General features: G+C 46.2%; 1 protein-coding gene across 1 annotated transcript; it reads right to left on the reverse strand.

Moving 5' to 3' along the window:
- Positions 1-60: 60 nt before the first annotated feature.
- zgc:110222 (uncharacterized protein LOC550336 homolog) lies at positions 61-15,767 on the reverse strand. Its single transcript, XM_041195870.1, has 3 exons — positions 15,587-15,767; positions 5,715-6,033; positions 61-532 (listed from the first exon to the last, which is right to left on the reverse strand). The coding sequence occupies exons 2-3, from the start codon at positions 5,965-5,967 to the stop codon at positions 324-326; spliced, it is 462 nt and encodes a 153-aa protein (XP_041051804.1). The 5' UTR covers positions 5,968-6,033; positions 15,587-15,767; the 3' UTR covers positions 61-323.
- Between the last annotated feature and the right edge of the window lie 2,515 nt (positions 15,768-18,282).

Here is an 18,282-nt window from a genome sequence, read left to right on the forward strand (position 1 = left end):
AGACAACAACAAGTAACTGATGTAAAAAATTACCGCATATAAAATACAACAAATTATATATAAGTTTGTGACAAATACAAGAACACAGCTTTTTTTGGGGGGGTGGGAAAGATCCTGTGTTCCACAATTTATTTTTTTCCCACATACCTAAAAGCAGCAGTACACAAAGAAAAAGAACATTACAAAAAAATACTAGGGAATTAAAAGTAATATTTTCCACGTATCTCAGTCAGCAGGCAGTTATTTTTTCCAGTTTCTCATCACAATAGTTCTGCACACTCTTGCCATCTATCAGACGGTTTTAAGTTTGCTGACTGTGGCCATCAGGGAATCAGTTCGTCAGGAATATCCACCATCCAGATATCCTTGTGTCCTCTGGCTGGGATTGGCTCAAGCAGCCATCGTGGATTGGACAAAGTGGTGAGATATTTGTGTTCCAGCCCTTGTAAGACGGCTTGTATCTCCAACTTGCTCAGCTCCTCAGGACCTGAGTCACTCGGGCACTGCCAGGTGTCTCCAACATCGACTAAGCCTATAGTGCACACAGAGAGGAATTTTATTTTGGGGCATTGGTGAAGACAGTTTGATGTGTTCATCATTATACTGAATATAACCGTTTACAATGAGGGTCTGCTGGGGAGGAGGTATCGTTATCAAGAAAGGCCTATTTTTCTAAGCTGTCACAATCTTTATATCAGCGTTAAATGTCAAGGTTTATATGATGCAATCTCCACATAGAAACTTAGATATTCTCAAAGGAAATGTCTCTGATTTAGTTGCCCTGACTTTACTTGCCTTATTCAGGTTAAACTGTGCTCCCAGCAGAGAAGGTTTACCCCAGCTCTACACTAAAGACAAGAGCCATAGGGTATGGTTGTGCTCTCTTCCCTTATACTTTCCTGCTTCCCTTTCACGCACTGTTGAAACTTCACTGATGACACAGCAAAACCTGATAATTCACAGTTCAGAGAGGCCACTCTTGAGTTCTGTTGCAGTGCAGTTGCTGCATTGGGTGACAGAGCCAACACTGCCTACTCTACATCACAGCAAAGGGCGCTGAAATGGCAGTAGGTTTTGTAGCAGTAAACACACCAGCAGACAAATCCATTTTATTTTTTTTTAACAATAATCATCAATGTAAACAACCTGATGATTTGTGCTATTGAGTCAATTTACAATTACACTCAAAACTGTTAAATACACCAGATTATGGCACTAAGTCACATGATCCAGGATATTCTCAACAACTCTTAATTATACAGAGCCTTTTGAAAAATCTCCCAAGGCACTTCACAGAAGTGTATTCAAGTAACAATTGCCAGAAAGGCAAAGGAGAAGATAATAGCAGCAGTAACCTAAAGCACTGGAGATGGATAGGCAGAGAGGGGTTAGGGAGGCAATTCCTGAGCTTAGGTCCTAGATAACCGAAACCATGGCTGCTAATGGTGGGGCAAAGTAATGGAGATGGTGCAGAAAAGGCTGGTGTCAGAACAGTGGCGAGTCTGGGGAGGATTGAAGGTAGTTACAGAGGCAGGGAGAGGCAAAACAATTAAGGGACTTAAATGTGAGGATGGGAGCTTTTAAATTGAAGGCTTAGGGGACTGAGGCCCACAAAGCACAGTGAGCACAACAGAGGTGGGAAGCTGGGACTTGACATGGGGTAAGGTACATGTAGCAGAACCTTGGCAATTGAGCTGACGTTTACAAAGACCGGACGATAGGAGGTCAATGAGGAGAGCATTGGATATGGATTTGACACATGCATGGATAAGGTCACATGTTCAATCCCGAGAATGCTGGTAGACCTCAGCTGAGATAGGAAAGGAGTGGCCTCAGCGTCCGAGTCAGGAGGAATTGTCACTTTGATGAGATACAGGCAACAGATGGCTGCTGGTAAGTGCAGAACAGAGCTGCAGCAGAACATCTCATTTGCAGAAACGAGAATAGGAAGAAAATAAAAGAAGGTGACCCTTATCTATCCTTTGGAATCTTTCTTATTACTATATTATCTTTATCATTATTTTGCTATGTGCAAATTAGCTGCTGTTTCTTACATTGCAACACTTTTTTTATTCCTTCATGGGTTGTGGGTGTCGCTGGCTGGGCCAACATTTATTGCCCATCCCTAATTGCCCTTGAGAAGGTGGTGGTGAGCTGCCTTCTTGAACTACTGCAGTCCATGTGGTGTGGTACACCCACAGTGCTGTTAGGGAGGGAGTACCACGATTTTGACCCAGTGACAGTAAAGGAATGGCAATATTTTTCCAAGTCAGGAAGCTGAGTGGCTTGGAGGGGAAATGCCAGGTGGTGGTTTTCTCATGTGTCTGCTGCCCTTGTCCTTCTAGATGGTAGTGGTTGTGGGTTTGGAAGGTGCTGTCAAAGGAACCTTGGTGAATTCCTGCTGTGCATCTTGTAGATGGTTCACACTGCTGCTACTGTGCGTCAGTGATGGAGGGAGTGAATGTTTGTGGATGCGGTTCCAATCAAGCGGGCTGCTTTGTCCTGGATGGTATCAGGCTTCTTGAGTGTTGTGGGAGCTGCACTCATCCAGGCAAGTGGGGAGTATTCCATCACACTCCTGACTTGTGTCTTGTAGATGGTGGACAGGCTTTGCAGAGTCAGGAGGTGAGTTACTCGTCACAGAATTACGAGCCTCTGACCTGCTCTTGTAGCCACAGTATTTATATGTCTAGTCCAGTTCAGTTTCTGGACAATGGTAACCCCAATAATGTTGATAAGGGGGGATTCAGCAATGGTAATGCCATTGAATGTCAAGGGGCGATGGTTAGATTCTCCCTTGTTGGAGATGGTCATTGCTTGGCACTTGTGTTGCATGAATGTAACTTGCCACTTGTCAGCCCAAGTCTGAATATTGTCCAGGTCTTGCTGCATTTGGACATGGACTGCTTCAGTATCTGAGAAGTCGTGGATAGTGCTGAACATTGTGCAATCATCCCCACTTCTGACCTTATGATGGAAGAAAGTCATTGATGAAGCATCTGAAGATGGCTGGGCTGAGGACACTACCCCGAGGAACTCCTGCAGTGATGTCCTGGAGCTGAGATGACTGACCTCCAACAACCACAACCATCTTCCTTTGTGCTAGGAATGATTCCAACCAGTGGAGAGTTTTCTCCCTGATTCCCATTGACTCCAGTTTCGCTAGGGCTCCTTGATGCCACACTCGGTCAAATGTGGCCTTGATATCAATGGCAGTCACTCTCACCTCACCTCGGGAGTTCAGCTCTTTTGTCCATGTTTGAACCAAGGCTGTAATGATGTCAGAAGCTGAGTGGCCCTGGCGGAACCCAAACTGAGCGTTAGTGAGCAGGTTATTGCTAAGCAAGTGCTGCTTGATAGCACTGTGGATGACCTCTTCCATCACTGTATTGATGATTGAGAGTAGATTGATGGCTGTGTTGGTTGTCTCCTTTTTGTGTACAGGACATACCTGGGCAATTTTTATACATTGCTGGGTAGATGCCAATGTTGTAACTGTACTGGAACAGCTTGGCTAGGGGTGCAGCAAGTTCTGGAGCACGAGTCTTCAGTGCTATTGCTGGAATATTGTCAGGGTCCATAGCCTTTGCAGTATCCAGTGCCTTCAGCCATTTCTTGATATCATGTGGAGTGAATTGAATAGGCTGAAGACTGGCATCCATGATGCTGGGAACCTCTGGAGGGGGCCGAGATGGCTGAAGAATGTTGCAAATGCTTTTGCACTAATGTGCTGGGCTCCCCCATCATTGAGGATGAGGATATTTGTGGAGCCTCCTCCTGCAGTGAATTGTTTAATTGTCCACCACCATTCACGACTGGTTGCAGCATGATTGCAGAGCTTAGATCTGATCCATTGATTGTGGGATGATTTAGCCCTGTCTATTGCTTGCTGCTTATGTTGTTTGGCACACAAGTTCTCCTTTGGTGTAGCTTCACCAGGTTGATACCTCATTTTTAGGTAACCTGGTGCTGCTCCTGGCATACCCTCCTGCACTCTTCATTGAACCAGTGCTGATCCCCGGCTTGATGGTAATGGTAGAGTGGGGGATATGCCGGGCCATGAGGTTACAGATTGTGTTTGAGTACAATTCTGCTGCTGCTGATGGCCCACAGCGCCTCATGGATGCCCAGTCTTGAGTTGCTAGATCTGTTCGAAATCAATTCTATTTAGCACGGTGGTAACGCCACACAACATGATAGAGGGTATCCTCAATGTGAAACCGGGACTTCTTCTCCACAAGGATTGTGTGGCGGTCACTCCTACTGATACCGTCATGGGCAGATGCATCTGCGGCAAGCAGGTTGGTGAGGATGATGTCAAGTATGTTTTTCCATCTTGTTGGTTCCCTCACCACCTGCTGACAACCCAGTCTAGCAGTTGTGTCCTTTAGCTCTTGGCCAGCTCGGTCAGTAGTGGTGATACCGAGCCACTCTTGGTGATGAGCATTGAAGTCCCTCACCCAGAGTACATTCTATGCTCTTGCCACACTCAGTGCTTCCTCCAAGTAATGTTCAACATGGAGGAGCATTGATTCATCAGCTGAGGAGAGGGCGGTACATGGTAATCAGCAGGAGGTTTCCTTGCCCATGTTTGACCTGATGCCATGAGACTTAATGGGGTCTGGAGCTGATGTTGAGGACTCCCAGGACAACTCCCTCCCAACCGTATACCACTGTGCCGCCACCTTTGCTGGGCCTGGCCTGCCAGTGGGACAGGACATACCCAGGGATGGTGATGGTAGATCAGGGAATCATACCTTACACATTATGTCAGGCTGTTGCTTGACTAGTTTGTGAGACAACTCACCCAATTTTGGCACAAGATGTTAGCAAGGAGGACTTTTAAGGGTTGACAGGGCTGAGTTTACCATTGTTGTTTCCAGTCCCTACGTCGATGCCAGGTGGTCCGTCCAATTCAATTCTTTATTGACTGTCTAGCGGTTTGATATAACTGAGTAGCTTGCTAGGCCATTTCAGAGGGTATTTAAGAGTCAGCCACATAGCTGTGGATCTGGAGTCACATGTAGGCCAGACCAGGGAAGGAAGGAAGGAAAATTTCCTTCCCTTAGGTCATTAGTGAATCAGATGGGTTTTTACGATAATCAACAATGGTTTCATGGTTGTCATTAGACGTATAATTCCAGATTTTTATTATTGATTTCCATTTGGACCATGTGGCATGGTGGGATTCGAACCTCGGTCCCCAGAGCATTACCCTGGGTCTCTGGATTACTAGTCCAGTGACAATACCACTGCCTCCCCTACTTCAAAAATACTTTATTGTTGATTATCTAAGATTGTGAAAGGTGCAATGTAAATGCAAGTCTTTCTTTGTCTCTTAAACTCATGTCAAATTGTATGTTTGCGATAGGCAATATATAAGTAATTGACAAAAAGATAGGTGTTAACACATGGAAAAATATCAGTGAACAATTGGAAAAGGTTTTGTGGCACTAATGTTATTTAATTTATGACAAGTCAAACTAGCATTTCTTGATTTAGGTGCAAGAAAGTCAATGTAATATCCAACTTGTTGAGTGGCGTACTCTTTGTGAGAAGAATATTTCTGCAACTCCTTCTCCCACCTCAGCTGTGAACGCGAGAGGGTGGGTGTGTTAGACGAGAAGGTGGGTGCTGGAGCCTGCTGCAGACTCCACTTACACAACTGAAACAAATTTTAAGAGGAAGCAGAATTATGGAATTCCTCATCTTACCTACAATTGCTCCTCTGCCAAACTTCTCCCCTTCATCCAGTAGGCTCTGTATTTGGGATTGGCTCATTCCCAACGTGTGAGTGAGGACATCCCTCCATCCCAAGTCTTCCCAATCCTTGTGTGCTATGTGAATGGCCAGGGTGCAATCCTGCAAGTCAGCCAGCAGAGGCCGCCAGCGGGTCTCCACTGTCTTCACACCGTTCATTATCAGGCCTGCGTATGGCTGGCGGAATGACAGGCAGCCAACTCTCATTGGAATATTTGTTAACCCCTTCGAAAGTAAAGGGCCAACTACAATAAACCTATTTCAGATCCGAATCTGCAAGGAAAAGATAAACAAATATCAGTCTCAGCCACAAGTGCTGTTGACCCAAAATTTTTAATTTAAAAAAATTAAACCTAATCTGTTAGTTTTTCAGATTTGGGATATAAATTCCTATTTTACAAATTGACAACGTAGATTTATTTTGGACTCTAAATAGCAGTTAGTGGAATCTGGGTTTAAGACCCAATTTATATTACACTTCCAATGTTAAGCAGAGGTCAGCTCTCTGTCCCAGTTTCCATTTCTCCTTTCAGTGCATTCCCTGTCCCTAACTCATTAAAACCATTCATTGAGTGGGTCACAGTCTGACTGATGCACAACTGGCGAAACAAATTCAAGACAGAGTATGGACTGTAATACATCTTTCAAGTTGTCCTGAAAATAACGTACCCAGTTACGTAGAAACATATAAAATAGCAGTAGGTCATTCAGCCCTTTGAGCCTGCTCCACCATTCAATATGACCATGGCTGATCCTCTATCTCAACACCATTCTCCCGCTCTTTCCCCATACCCCTTGACACCTTCAGCCTCCAAAATTCTATCTATTTCCTTCTTAAATATGTTCAGTGACTTGGCCTCCATGGCCTTCTATGGTAGAGAATTCCACAGGTTCACCATCCTCTGAGTGAAGAGGTTTCTCCTCATCTCAGTCCTAAATAGCCTACCCCATATCCTGAAACTGTGACCTCTTGTTCTAGACCCCCCCTCTCCAGCCACAGGAAAGATCATCCCTGCATCCAGTCGGTCCATTCCTGTCAGAATTTTATACATTTCAATGATATCCCCTCTCATTCTTCTAAACTCCAGTGAATGTAGGCCTAGTCGGCCCAATTTCCCCTCATACGACAATCCTGCCATCCCAGGAATCAGCCTGGTGAACCTCCACTGCACTCCCCATCCTCCAAATTCTTAAAACTGGTTTTCAAAACCAATTGTTTGCTAGCTAGACCCTGCCACCAATGAGATTCACAACCGTCCATAAATTGCATTTCACTCATAGCCATTCTACAGCTGTTCACCTGGAAAATTCCATCACAGTTAGTAGGAAGAATGAGAGACAATCAATGATAAATAGTACAATTTTAAAGGGGGTATTAGAACAGAGAGGCCCAAGGTGCTTATGCAGAAATCTTTGAAGGTGGTAGGACAGGAATGAAGGGGCAACCTTATAAGGACAGGTTGAGCAAATTGGGCCTATACTCATTGGAGTTTAGAAGAATGAGAAGTGATCTTATTGAAACATAGGATTCCGAGGGGGCTTGACAGGGTACATGCTGGAAGGATGTTTCTCCACGTGGGGGAATCTAGAACATGGGGGCACAGTTTCAAAATAAAGGGTCTCCTATTTAAGGTGAGGATGAGGAGGAATTTTCTCCCTCAGAGGGTCATTAATCTTTGGAATTCTCTTCCCCTGAGAGTGCTGGAGGCTGTGTCATTGAATATTTTCAAGACTGAGTTAGACAGATTTTTGATTGACAAGTGAGTCAAGGTTTATGGGTGACAGACAAGAAAGTGGCATTTAGGCCATAATCAGATCAGCCATGATCCTATTGAATGGCAGAACAGGCTTGATGGGCTGAGTGGCCTACTCCTGCTCCTATATGTTCTCATGATCATAGGACAGGTTAACAGAGCAGTTAATAAAGAATGAGTCCAGGGATGAGGGATTACAATGAAGTGGGTAGACTGGAAAAGATGGGATTGTTCTTAGAGCAGAGAAGGCGAAGGGGAGATTTGATAGACATATTTAAAGTCATGGAGGGTTTAGAGTGAATAAAGAGAAACTAGTTCCAATGGCTGAAGGGTCGATACCAAGAGGGCACAGAGTTAAGATAACTGGCCAAAGAACTAGAGGCGACATGAAGAAATTGTTCTTCTCTTTTACACAACAAGTAGTTAGGGTTTGAAATGCACTGCCTGATAGGGTAGTCAATCCAGGTTCAACAGTAACCCTCAAAGGGAATTGGATAACAACTTGAAGGAGAAAAGTATTGCAAGGATTATAGGGAAAGAGCAAGGAAGTGGAACTAACTGGATCCCTCTTTGAAAACAGCCAGCACAGCCTCAATGGGCCAAATGACCACCACCTATGCTGCTGCAATTCAATCTGATGATTCCATAAATTGTTCTTGATTATCTAGACTGCTACATCTTCCACTCTGGATTAATCTAATCCCATTTCCCTGCTCTTGCCTCATACCTCTTAAGGTTTTACTTAAAAAATGTTTATCCAGTTTCCATTTGGATATCACAACTGATTCACATCCCATCTTCCAATAATCGTTTTGTAGCAAAATAGAACTTTCTACCCTGTTTGTAATTCCAGCACTAATCCTAAATGGATGCTGCCTTGTTACCAGCTCACCAATCAGACAAAACCCTCTTTTATTATTTGCCCTATTAGCTTCTATTAGCTAAATCTCCCATAGCTTTTTCAAATCTCATTATAATCAAATCCCAGCAGTATTATCCAAATACACTGCACCATTTCCATGGGTCTAATCTCTGTTCTATAACAAGGTGCCTAAAATTGCCCACAGTATTCCTCTCAGCTGCAGCATAATCAGCGTCTCTTACAGATTCACCACCCCCTGTTTGTTTATGTGTAAATCCCAGGATGTCATTTTACTGTTTTAGTCTGAAACATTTTTATACTTGCAACCTTTCTGTTAAAGATCTTTGTATTGGTTCCTCAAATCTTTTGGTTATTTAACTTTTAAAAGCCTATTTATGTTCTGTGTCCTTCCCTTCCCATCAAAACGTACTCATCATAATCTAATTCGAGCTACACTTATCACCTATCTGCTCCTTCCACTAACCTGCCTTTATCCTCCTGCAGTTTCTCACATCTTCATCCTCACAACTTGGCAGAGCTAGAACCCCCACCCCATCCCGCTCCTGTGATGTGGTATTGTCAGCAAATTGAGAAATTATTCCCTCTCTGGCTTCCATTCAAATCATTTTGCACAAGGGTCTAGGGATGATCCTAGTGGGAGAAAACTGCACATGAGGCGGATTTAAAGGGACGAGGATTACAGAAAGGGCTGTTCCAACTGGGGAGGCAACAAAGACATCTCAATCCAACTGTAGCAAGCTCACCAAGGGTCAAAGGGGAAAGGCAATGTGAAGTGACAGGGAAATATGAAGGGAAATGAAGTACGAGGTTCAGACAGAGTCTGTCCACATTGCCAGAGCAGCCCTGATGTCTGACCTTCTGTCTGATAGTGATTGAAATCGAGATGATAGTGCATGAGGCACGTGGAGAAAGATTACCATGAGGAAGCCTATGGCACCATTTCATAAGCCGGCATTACAGCAACAACACCTTGCGTGTACGTAGCATCTTTAACAGAGGAAAACATTCCAAGGCACTTTACAAGAGCGTTAACAAAGAAAAATTAATGCCAAGCCACAGAGAGGTATTAGAACAGATGGTCAGAGGTAGGTCCGGAGAAGTGTGTCAAAGGAGGAAGGAGAGAGAGAGGTGGAGAGGTTTAGGGAGGAAATTCTAGAGCTTAAGGTCTTGGTTAGCTGAAGACACAGCCACCAATGCTAGAGTGATTAAAATAAGGGATGCACAAGAGGCCAAAATATGGAGGATTGCAGAGAGGGGAAGATGTGGTGTAGTGAGAATGGGCGGAATTCACCCATCCCACCCACGGGTGGGAGAATCCAGCGGGAGGCAAAAAAAATCAGAAACCCACCATGGTAAAAAAACAGGTCACAATTCTCCTGACGGTGGGTTTATGGTGGGTGCGTTATCCCGCTGTCTAGTGGCACGAACGCCGTTTGCATTCATTAGCATGTCATGAATGCTCATTAAAGCAGCTGCTCGCCGGAATCTTGCCTCCCCTTCCAATGTTCCGTCAAACCAGCGGAAAATTATGTTGGCATCAAACCCGTTTGGAAAGGGATGGCCTGCACAAGTCGGATCTCAGTTCACTGGTAACTTCAAGGTGAGTGGAACATATCTGCCATAGCGCCGCACCGGCCTTGTGGTGATGAACGCTGCTCTGCTGGGGCTATAAGGTGGGACTGCTCCTTCTTTTTGCTTTCATTGTCCCGGGGAACACCACTGGGCTGTGGTACTCATGCAGGCCTCCACTTTCAGAGACTAGCACTTCGACTGGGGGTGGGCTGACAAACATGAGGGGGTTAATGGGGAGGGAAGGCTATGGAATGGCAGTCGGGGGAAGGGCGAGCACGAGGGGGGCCTTTCTGGGGTCGCCCTCTAACCTCTTGTTGCCGCCGGAGTGAGCAGAAGTCTGCTTAGAAAGAAAGGAGGAAGACCTCCTTACGATGAAAGCCACTTCATTCGCACTATTAAAGTGCTACTCAGAACTGAGTAGCTTCTCATCACAGTCGCTGCATCTCAAGAGTAATAGGAATGTAGAATTTGGGAATGCAGGCAATAGTGAGGGAGATGCAGCTGTATCATATACGGCATTCCATCAATGAAGGCCTGTCATGTCTTTACCAGATGTGACACTCCTAATGGGGCAAACCGCATCCACTCATTGGTCATTAATATGCCACATCAGAGATTGGAGCACAGAGCTAGATTGGGTCAATCATCTCACTTAAACTTTTGCAACCAACACAAGGCTCAAGGTGTTATATATCTGTGATACCATCTTGGTCACCTTGATGTGTGTGCTTGTGTCTTGAGGGACAAGGCGGCATCAGCCACCATGCAAGTGGGGCAGGAAAAACTATGTCCCTTGAATCATTAATGTCTTCAATGTTTCCTTTCAGAGAGAAGGCAAAAGCAGATATGTCATGAACGCTCATTAAACTACGTCCCTTGAAGCAATGCTGCCCTTGTCAGTGTCCCAATGCACTGGAGGAGGTGAAGGAGGGAGAGTCGACTCTGCACACAAGTCCAGCCTGAGGGACATGGTTAAACGGAGCCACAGCATGAACAGGAGGGTCCAGGAGGAGAGACCCAGACAATGGGGGTAACTCACCAAACCTAGGGTTTATTATCCAAGAGTCTCCTATTTACAAATGAGTGAGAGGCAATGCTGTGTACATCTGCGCTTGTCCCAAGATCTGGTACATCACATTCTAAAGAAGATTTGATGCCACGTGGAGTTGGAGGGTTTCCCCTGTCAGTGGCTTTGAAGGTGACCGCTGTACTCAATTTCTTGGCCTCTGGTTCTTTCCAAGGATCAACAGGCGATCTGTGCGGCATCTCTCAGTCCACAACACATTGATGCTTCAAGGAGGTCACAGATGTCCTTTGCAGGAAAACCCGTCATTATGTCAGGTTTTCTCTGGATGAAAATAGCCGGGCTGGCAGATTCACCAGCTTTGCCGGCATCTCAGGCTTCCCAAGAGTGCAGTGTGCAATAGACTGCACCCATTTGGCTGTATGGGCTCCATGGCAGCAGCCCCTAATGTTTATAAACCACAAGGGCTACCATTCCATCAATGTACAACTGGTGTGTGATCACCGGAAGCTCATACTGCACGTTTGTGCATGGTACCTGGGAGTTGCCATGATTCCTAAACCCCGAGTCACTCCCAGGTGCCTGAGGTTTTCACAGGCCCATTACATCTGCAGGGATGGCTGCTTGGGGATAAGGGGAACCCACTGAACCGCTGGCTGATGACACCGGTGCTTCGTCCTCACAGTCATTCTGAGGTGAGGTACAACGCTGCTCACAGATCCACACGCTTCCTTATAGAAGTGCTTCAGGTGCTTGGACCGCTGAGTTGGCTCACTCCCGACAGGGTTTCCCCACATCATCACAGCGTGTTGTGCCATTCACAATCTGGCTATACAAAGAGGTGACTCCCTGCCAGAGGATGACTTGGAGGAGGACGAAGATCCAGAGGCCCAGGAACCTCAGGAGGCTGCTGAGGGTCAGCATGGGTGTGATCACGCCATGGAGGAAGGAAGACGTGGGAGACGTGCCTGTGATATGTTAGTTGCTGACAGGTTCCAGGAAGAGTAAAGCCAAGTGAGGGAATATAGCCACATCTCTCCTAGCCCTCGATGCCAATTTGTTTGAACTCAGGGAATGTCCACCCACTTGCAGTGAGAATGAGTTCTGCATTCACACTTGCCTCATGAATCGCCAGGCCATGATCTTTGCTTTGGTCAGGGGGTTCCTGTGAGTGAGCTCACTCTGGGAACTGAGAGCCCACTTGGGAACAAGATCGATGTGAGAGAAGCTTTCACCGCCATCTGATGATGCCAACTCTGCTGCCACTGAGATGTGGACATGCCGAGGAATCTCCTCCCCCGTGCATGTCTTTTCTTCTGCCACTACCACTGAGGAGGCACAAATGCTGCTAGATTATCAAAGCTGATGAGCTGCTCTCACTCAATGGCGTTCTTTGAGGAAGAAGGGTTAGAAACACTTACATCACACACTTCCAATAAAGATTTAAACACATTTCCCTGACACCACTCAAGGTGTGCAGATACGAACTCAACTGCAGTTGACATCACAGGAATATGAATCTCACAGTGGGACACGATCACCGAGTGGGAGGAAAGCTAAACCTCGAAATAAGAGGATTCCAAAGTACAAAATCACAACGCCTTCAGTTGACAGGAACATTCACATAACCATCAAATGTACGAACAAAAGTGCAATTTATTTACATGTAAAGCACACTCGTAACCCAAAAGTGACATCAATCTTTCTTAACCTTCCTAACTCTAGCACCACGCCTGGGTGCAGCCCTGACATCCACAGCAGAGGTGGAGGTAGCCTGCTGACTGCTGCACCCCGATGTCTGTGCTGACCTTGGTGGACGTCTTCTGGTGGCCTGTGGCCAGGAGGGCCCCTGCCTGATAAGGGTCACCTGCTCAGGGCCAGAAGCACCCCCTGGCAGCCTGAGAAGCTGGAGTGGATGGGGTCACAGGCAGAAGGGGCTGTGAGCAGCTGCAAACCCTTGGAGTGTCCTGAGAGGAGGCCCCCAGGTTGTTCAGTTGACGCTTATCCTCCCGGTGGGTGACCGAGGGTGACTCCTGCAGGAGATGGTGCACCTCAAGGGAGGTCAAGGCGCCTCATCGCCATGTCACCTTCATCTTGATGGTGCCCATCAGGCTGTGTGGCTGAGTGCAAATCTGACAAGACCTGCTGGGCCAAGATCTCCATGGTGATCGCCAGTCTTCCCTTGGTGACCTCGAGGTGCTCACATGCTGGAGCCAAGACATGAGGCAGAACGCGGACGGACTCCCCTACTGTTCACTCTTGTCGGCTGAGCGGCTGCCGAATCTCTGCCTGGTGTTCCACCACCTGCTGTTGCATCTCCAGCATAGATTTGGCGGCTGCTTCCAGAGGCTCATCACCTGACTCGGACCGAGCTGGTGGCTGGTCTCCAGCTGTCCACCGAGTGCTGGAGACCTGGGCTGTCCCTGCCTCCGACTGGTGCGGGTGTGTGTCAGTGAGGCGTTCCCCAGAAAGTGAGCCTGAGCCTAAACCACAGCTGTGCTCCACCGACGGGTGTGTGGAGCTGATGGAGGGTGCGTGTGAGTGCTGTGATGGTTCTTCCAGAGCTTCGTCCTTGGATGAGGTCTGGGGGCTGGCAATAGTGGTGCTGGACTGGCCTGGGGGCCTCAATGTGCTTGTGCCTAGAAAATAGAAGAGAGTTTCAGTTAATGAGCGTAATCTAGATAAGACTGCCCGTGACTCACTGCGAACGTCAGGACTTGATGAAGTGATGGAGCTGTGATCCGTGTTAGGTTGCTGGGAGAGGCCGATCTCCCCTTCCCCACAGGAGCGATCCCTGCCCTCCCCAGCCAGCTCGGCCGCAGCCTCCTCACACTCACTGAGGGTGAGGATATCGGAGCCCCTCCCCAGGTCTGCACTTTCTCACACCTGTTGTGCGCCAGCTTGGCCTTAATGAAGAAAAAGGAAGGACATGATGAGGAGGGGTGGAGCAGAGCTTGGGTGAGATGCATGTCCCCTGTGTATGTGTGAGGAACCTTTCCCAGAGGGGCCAGGGGATGGAGTGTGAGCAACGCGATAGATGGTGATGATGTGAATGTCTTGGTGGGAGAACGAGTATTGATATGCGTCCCCCGCTAATGGTTGCATGAAACCCCTGAAGAGGGCAGCCGTTTGAGTGCATGAGGAGATTTTGATATTGCAGGGTGTTGAAAGATGACTTACCCAGGCAGAGCGGAATGGATCACTCACCCTCTTCCCGCACTGGGTGGCACTTCGGGCACGGGTGCCAGCCTCGCTGACCTGCTCCGCTACGGTGCCCCAGGCCTGAGAGGTGAGGCTGCTGTGCTTCCTGCAGCCACCTGTGGGGTACAGCACGTGCCGTTGTTCCTGCACCCCTCTGGCTAGGGCCTGGTGGGTGAAGCAGGGTGCAGACTTTGTGCTGAGGCTCTCGGCCTTTCTCCTGCCGGTTGCAGACATCTCTGGTGGGCTGGAGAGATTGAGATCGTGCGTTGGACTTACGTTTAAATATGGCGACCGGACCTTCGAACCCATCAGCTGACGGTGGGCGGACGAATCAGCTCCCGACCCACCAGGTGATTCGGAGCGAAACGTGCCTCAGGACAACTAATGAGGCTCCAAGCACAGAATGGGGCACGAGTTGCCACCATTACGGACGGTAGGCCGGGGAATGTCATAACTACCTGCTACCGCACTTAGTTTCACTTTGGGAGAATTCCAACCAACATCACTGAATCCAGAGGCCCAGGCTAAGGCCCTGGGGACCTGGGTTTGAATCCCACTTGGTAGCTGCATGGGATTTAAATACGATTAACAAATCTGGAATGTAAAGCTAGTCACAGGATTGGTGACCATAAAGCTACCATCAATTGTTCTAAAAAGCGTCGTGGTTCACTGATGTCCTTCAGGGAAGGAAATCTGCCATCCTTACCTGGTCTGGCCTACATGTGACTCCAGACCCACAGCAACGTGGTTGACTTTTTTAACAGCCCTCTGAAGTGGCCTAGCAAGCCTTTCAGTTCAAGGGCAATTAGGGATGGGCAACAAATGCTGGCCTTGCCAGCGACACCCACATCCTGTGAAATAATAAAAAGGAACAAAAAATCTCAGTGGGGGCTGGAGGACATTATAGAGATGGGGCGGAGTGATGGTGACACAAGCCTGAAAATTTTAAACTCAAAGCAGTGGCAGATTGCAAGCCGATGTAGGTCAGTGAGCACAGGATGACTGGTAAAGGGGACTCGGTGTGATGAGGATACAGGCAGCAGAGGGTTAGGTGAGCTCAGGTTTACAAAGGTTAGACCAGCCCGGACTGCATCAGAATGGTCAAGCTGAGAGGTAACAAAAACATCTATTCCGTAAGGTGGAATACACTTGCAGCATAAACAGAAATGCTTATAACCTGGTTAAAAATTGCATATTTATAATGCAATATTAAAAATTTTAAAAACGATTGTAGTTCAGTAGAATTTTCCCGGACACGAGGGAGGTGAGGTGGTCAGATCCAATTCCTGGTCAATGCACATAACTATGCCGTGAGCAGGTTACTTACAACGGGATTATTTACAACAGATTATTTAGCAAGAAAGAAAAATCTTTAGTGAACACCAGGCCGACCTTTCTCGTGGAATACAGGGGCTGCAGAAGAATCCTCTGTGTACTGACCACATTGGGTAATAGAGCAGAATCACAGGTTAAAGTCTGACCCTACATTGAAAATTAAAACAGGATCTATTTGCTCTCACTGACACACATACATTCACCCTCACTCCTGACTGCAGCCTTGAAACTTAAACAGGAAGTGCCAGCCCAAACCAATTCATTATGCTAACATCAATCGTTTAATACACACAGGCCTAACCAATCAATGACAGCAGTTCATGTGCCATTATCAGTAAAAAAATACATGATAATTTGGAGTAGCAAAAGGCCATTTAGCCCTCAGCTCTCCCCTTTCACACAAACACAACCCGCATAATATGATACAAATAAAAGCAAAATATTGCGGATGCTGGAAATCTGAAATAAAAAAAACAAAGTGCTGGAAAAGCTCAGCAGGGTGGCAGCATCCTGTGGTGAGAGAAATAGAGTTAACGTTTTGAGTCAGATATGATTCTTCAGAGCTTTCTCTACAATGTGTTCTTTGATTTAGATCTAGTGAACCTTAAAACAGTGAGTAAAATGTTAAAGGAATAGACAGCAATATCTGAAGTGATACCCCGAGAAAATTGAGCAATTTAAAAAAAAAAAATTGTTATTGGAATATGAGTATCACCGGTAATGCCAGCATTTATTACCAATCTCTATCCTTGAGAAGGTTGTGGTGTCCAATTTATATTTTGACCTTGCAATAATCTGAACTGCATACTGTTGTTGTGAACTGAATTCAGGGCCAGCCAGTCTGTTACTCAATGTGACATCCCGAAAGGTTTCTAAAGTGCAAATGGGATGATTGTGGCTTGAACATGAAAGTATTTCTGCCAAAAACCCAGTGATGGATTTGATTGACTGTTAGTGATCTTACTTCAATATAAGATGGAATCAGTTTATGAACATTGTACGGTACTGTCGGTTATGCTCTCCCCACCCCCACTAGAGCTATACCTTGAGTACCCTACCATCCATTCTTAATTAGCACATTCGTTTAGATAATATCACCAACTTTAACACCTATGTGTTCTTTTGTTCTATTGTTGGTGACATCTTTTGATGATCTGCTTCTATCACTGCTTGTTTGTCCGTACAACCACACCAACCCCCTCCACTTCTCTCTCTCTCTCTCTCTCCGCCCCCCCAACACACCTTAAACCAGCTTATATTTCAACTCTTTCTTGGACTCGAACTCAAGTTCTGTTGAAGGGTCATGAGGACTCGAAATGTCAACTCTTTTCTTCTCCGCCGATGCTGCCAGACCTGCTGAGTTTTTCCAGGTAATTCTGTTTGTGTACTGTCGGTTAACACTTGTACATCCCCTTTCAATACCTCAGAATGTCCCCAAGGCCAACAAAGGATTTTTGAAATGCAGCCACTTTTGTCAGGAAGCACAGCAGCCTTTTTTGCACAGCAAGTTCCCACAAACGCTAATGAGTTCAATGACCTGATAATCTTTGCTTTTAATGACTGCAATGACTTGTCAGACCGGGCAGGTTTCAACAAGAAACAGATCAATTTTATTCCAGAGAGCTTTTCAGATGCTACATGCTCAATCAGGACCCTTGTCAGGAAGCCCCACCCCACCCCCTCCCGGACTACCCGCTTTAGGGCTCATTGGTCGGGTCCCCAAGAACATCACATGACCCCTGATAGTCAGCAGCAGAGACTATACCTTCAGTTACTACATTTCCTCCCGCTTTAGTTTTTTACAGTTTCTATTTACAGAGAACATTTGAATATCCACCAACATATACATATATACATCTTCAGGTGATTAAAGATTAAGTCTTTGAAGTGCTTTTGTCATTCAGTTAGAGCAGTGTAGCTCTACCACTTGAGGTTCTTCCACCGGATTGACATAATCAGGAACTGCAGCACAAGATACATCATAAGAAAGTGGCAGTTCAGATCTATGCAACTCTACAGAGACATCGGGCATGTCCATTCTAGGTTGATCTGTCACCTCAGGGATTAATCAATGTTAATCACAGGCAGAATAGTTGATTGTTGGAATGTCATCTATCACGAATATGGTCCACATGTTTTCGAACAATTCTGTGTTCCACTTTCACCTGGAAGGATAAGGGACCAGCCTCTGAGTCAATGGTTTCAGGAACCTGACAAGGTCCACTTCCGAAATTCCGCATGAATACTGTGTCTCCTACAGTGACTGTGGGAGCTTTTCTATGAATATTGTGATTCAATTTTTGATTACTCTGATTCCTCTCTACCTTCCCCCCATGTTAGAAAACACTAGACTTAACCTTGTACGTAGACAGTGTTTCATCGATAATTCAGATGATGTTGAACCTGTAGTTGAATGAGCCACCATATGGTAACTGAGAAGAAAGTGGGAAAGTTGAGTTTCTAGAGTACCTCCTGATAACCTCTTCATTCAAGGTTTGAAAGTTTGCACAGCTCTCTCAGCTAAACCTTTTGACGAGGGATGGTATGGGGCTGTTTTAATATGTCTGATTCCATTTAAATTCATGAGTCTCTGAAACTCTGTACTGATAAAGGCTGTACTGTTATCAGAAATTATGGTTTCTGGTAGGCCATGTATACTAAAACAATGATGCAGCTTCTTGATAGTTGCGCTCGATGTTGGTGATCTGACTTTGTATACATCTATCCATTTGGAATGTGCATCTGCGATCAAC

This window comes from Carcharodon carcharias, chromosome 9 (genome assembly GCF_017639515.1).
Source record: "Carcharodon carcharias isolate sCarCar2 chromosome 9, sCarCar2.pri, whole genome shotgun sequence".
NCBI lineage: Eukaryota > Metazoa > Chordata > Chondrichthyes > Lamniformes > Lamnidae > Carcharodon > Carcharodon carcharias.